The sequence below is a fragment of the Etheostoma spectabile genome, chromosome 23, assembly GCF_008692095.1.
Source record: "Etheostoma spectabile isolate EspeVRDwgs_2016 chromosome 23, UIUC_Espe_1.0, whole genome shotgun sequence".
Classification (NCBI taxonomy): Eukaryota; Metazoa; Chordata; class Actinopteri; order Perciformes; family Percidae; genus Etheostoma; species Etheostoma spectabile.
This window is the reverse complement of record NC_045755.1, coordinates 15,817,073-15,819,193: the sequence shown is the minus strand read 5'-3', so window position 1 is coordinate 15,819,193 and position 2,121 is coordinate 15,817,073. Positions and strand designations below refer to the sequence as shown.

The following is a 2,121-nucleotide window of genomic DNA, read 5'->3' as shown; positions in this document are numbered from 1 at the left end:
GCAGAATAACGAGATTTTTCCATGCCATTGTTGTTTTAAGGTTAAAAGGTTAAATCCCTAATTTCCATATCACTTAGCAAAGCCAGGGCATGGCAGAAACAAATTAGTTCAATAGGAAGTCGTTCAGCAAAACGTCGCCATTCAACTCCTCTTCCTTGTTGGGGCTTGTCTCTTTAAAAAATGTGTAAAAATTAAAATGTATCATCGAAAAGCTTTACAGCGTGTGCACAATATTAACAAAGTGCGTTAAAATAGTTTCCGACAGTTAAAAAAAAAAGAATTATGCGAACATGGAGTGATTTTTATCTTCAAAATGAAAGTAGTTTTGCATGCACGTTGCCCGACCAAAAGGCAACGAGGTTGAGCCATTTAAAAAAAATTAATAATAATTATTAAAAATGGTAACTGTCGGTTTTTCGATAATGTAAATTAAGGTTAACTTCCCCTCTCACGCGTGAGCTAGCTAGTTAGCAAAAAGCACCAACTTTGTAACTGTTAATCAATGTCAATATCTAGCTAGGCTATTTCTTTGAAGCCGAATTTTCTTCGTGGTGGAATTTCCGACTCTCCCACGCCTTTGGTTAGTCATTCACGTTCAATTGTCAAATAGGTTAACATCCATGACAACTCTCTGAACTAAAGCACACAGTTTATGAGCCAAAATTAGCTGTTGTGTGTCAACATGCAACAAATAATAATAGCTAAAGCAGTTAGCTTATCAATGCATAAAATGCCCACAAACCTCGTGCATCCAACCTGCAACCATTCGTCTCATATAAGGCTGAATATCCTTCTGGACCCGCTGGAAATAAGAGCATTGAGGTAAAAACCTGTCCTCAATTGTTAATAAACTTTGCAATACTCTGTCATCATAGAGGATAATCGGGTCAGGCTGGGCTCTAACGGGTATGTCCGACTCCAGGCAATAAAGCTCCATGACTCGGCCCCCTTCTCCCCCCCCCTCCACTTTTTTTTGTTGTTTTTTTTGTGGCTAAATAACACAAATAAAAAATAAATAGTGTCACGATATTGTCGACAGCGGACAAGAAGAGAAGGAGGGGAAGAGCCCAGGATAAAGCATGAGGCTGAGACTGCTGGGTGTGCTCCAGTCCCACCGCCTCTCAGCTTTGCTTCTGCGATCTGCGCTGCCTGCTCAGAGTGAAACCGGACACAACGAGGACGACATCCGGCTACAGCTTTCAAAATAAAAGCCGATGTGGCAGAAACCACACAAACCCGTCCCTGCTCCTCTAGGAACTGTTTCCTTGCGCCACTTTCTTAACAATACCCTGGGCCTACTTCTAACATTAGGCCTTCTTTTAAAAGACTCGAGGTCGACAGTCCGAACATGACTTAGGTCTCATTTTAGAATAGAGCTAGTTTGTACATAATTTGAACTACTACTAGTAGGCTACTAATAATAATAATAATAACATTATTATTATTATTATTATTATTATTAATAATAATAATAATCATCATCATCTTCACCATCATCATCATCATCATCATAATATGATCATAATAGAAATGTAAACGATTAAATTAGCATTACAGCTACTAACATGTTAAACCGTTAAGTCAAATGTCTTATTTTTATGTGTTATATGATATATTTTGTAGGCTACTATTTATTTTTTCTTTATGTAAAAAAAACCCCGGTTTTTACTGGTAAAATTCAAAAACCCAGTCATGAGGGAATCTCATCAACAAAGGAAATACCACATTGACAACTAAAATTCAGTTTAGTTTATTACATTTATTTGTCAGGGACCATGTACAAAAACATTAATTAATCAGCCAAAGAGAAGAGATACTTCATACTAAACTTAGCTACTGTGGTCCCATGTACAGAGACTAATAGGCCTACAACTAATGCAATTCATTTAGATTCAAAATACAATAATTACTAAATTTAATTTAAGAAATTGAGAAATCAAAATTAGATTCAAACAACGAAGAACAAAAAGCAGAATTATTAAAAATTAAGTTAGGTTATTTATGAAAAAAGTAGCATATAATGAGAGGTGGACAACGATGATGACATGTCTGATCTGAACAGAATAATTATGAGACACATGAATTGCTGGGGAAAAATACCATGCTAATGCTAGAAAGTAG

At 36.3% G+C, this 2,121-nt stretch overlaps 1 protein-coding gene across 1 annotated transcript in view; it reads right to left on the bottom strand.

Annotated features, from left to right (window-relative positions):
- ccnd2b (cyclin D2, b) overlaps nt 1-1,172 on the bottom strand; it is a 12,515-nt gene extending 11,343 nt beyond the window's left edge. Inside the window, exon 1 of the mRNA XM_032505548.1 lies at nt 743-1,172. Within this exon, the coding sequence (XP_032361439.1) occupies nt 743-937 (195 nt within the window). The 5' untranslated portion in view covers nt 938-1,172. The remainder of the gene's footprint in view (nt 1-742) is intronic.
- Between the last annotated feature and the right edge of the window lie 949 nt (nt 1,173-2,121).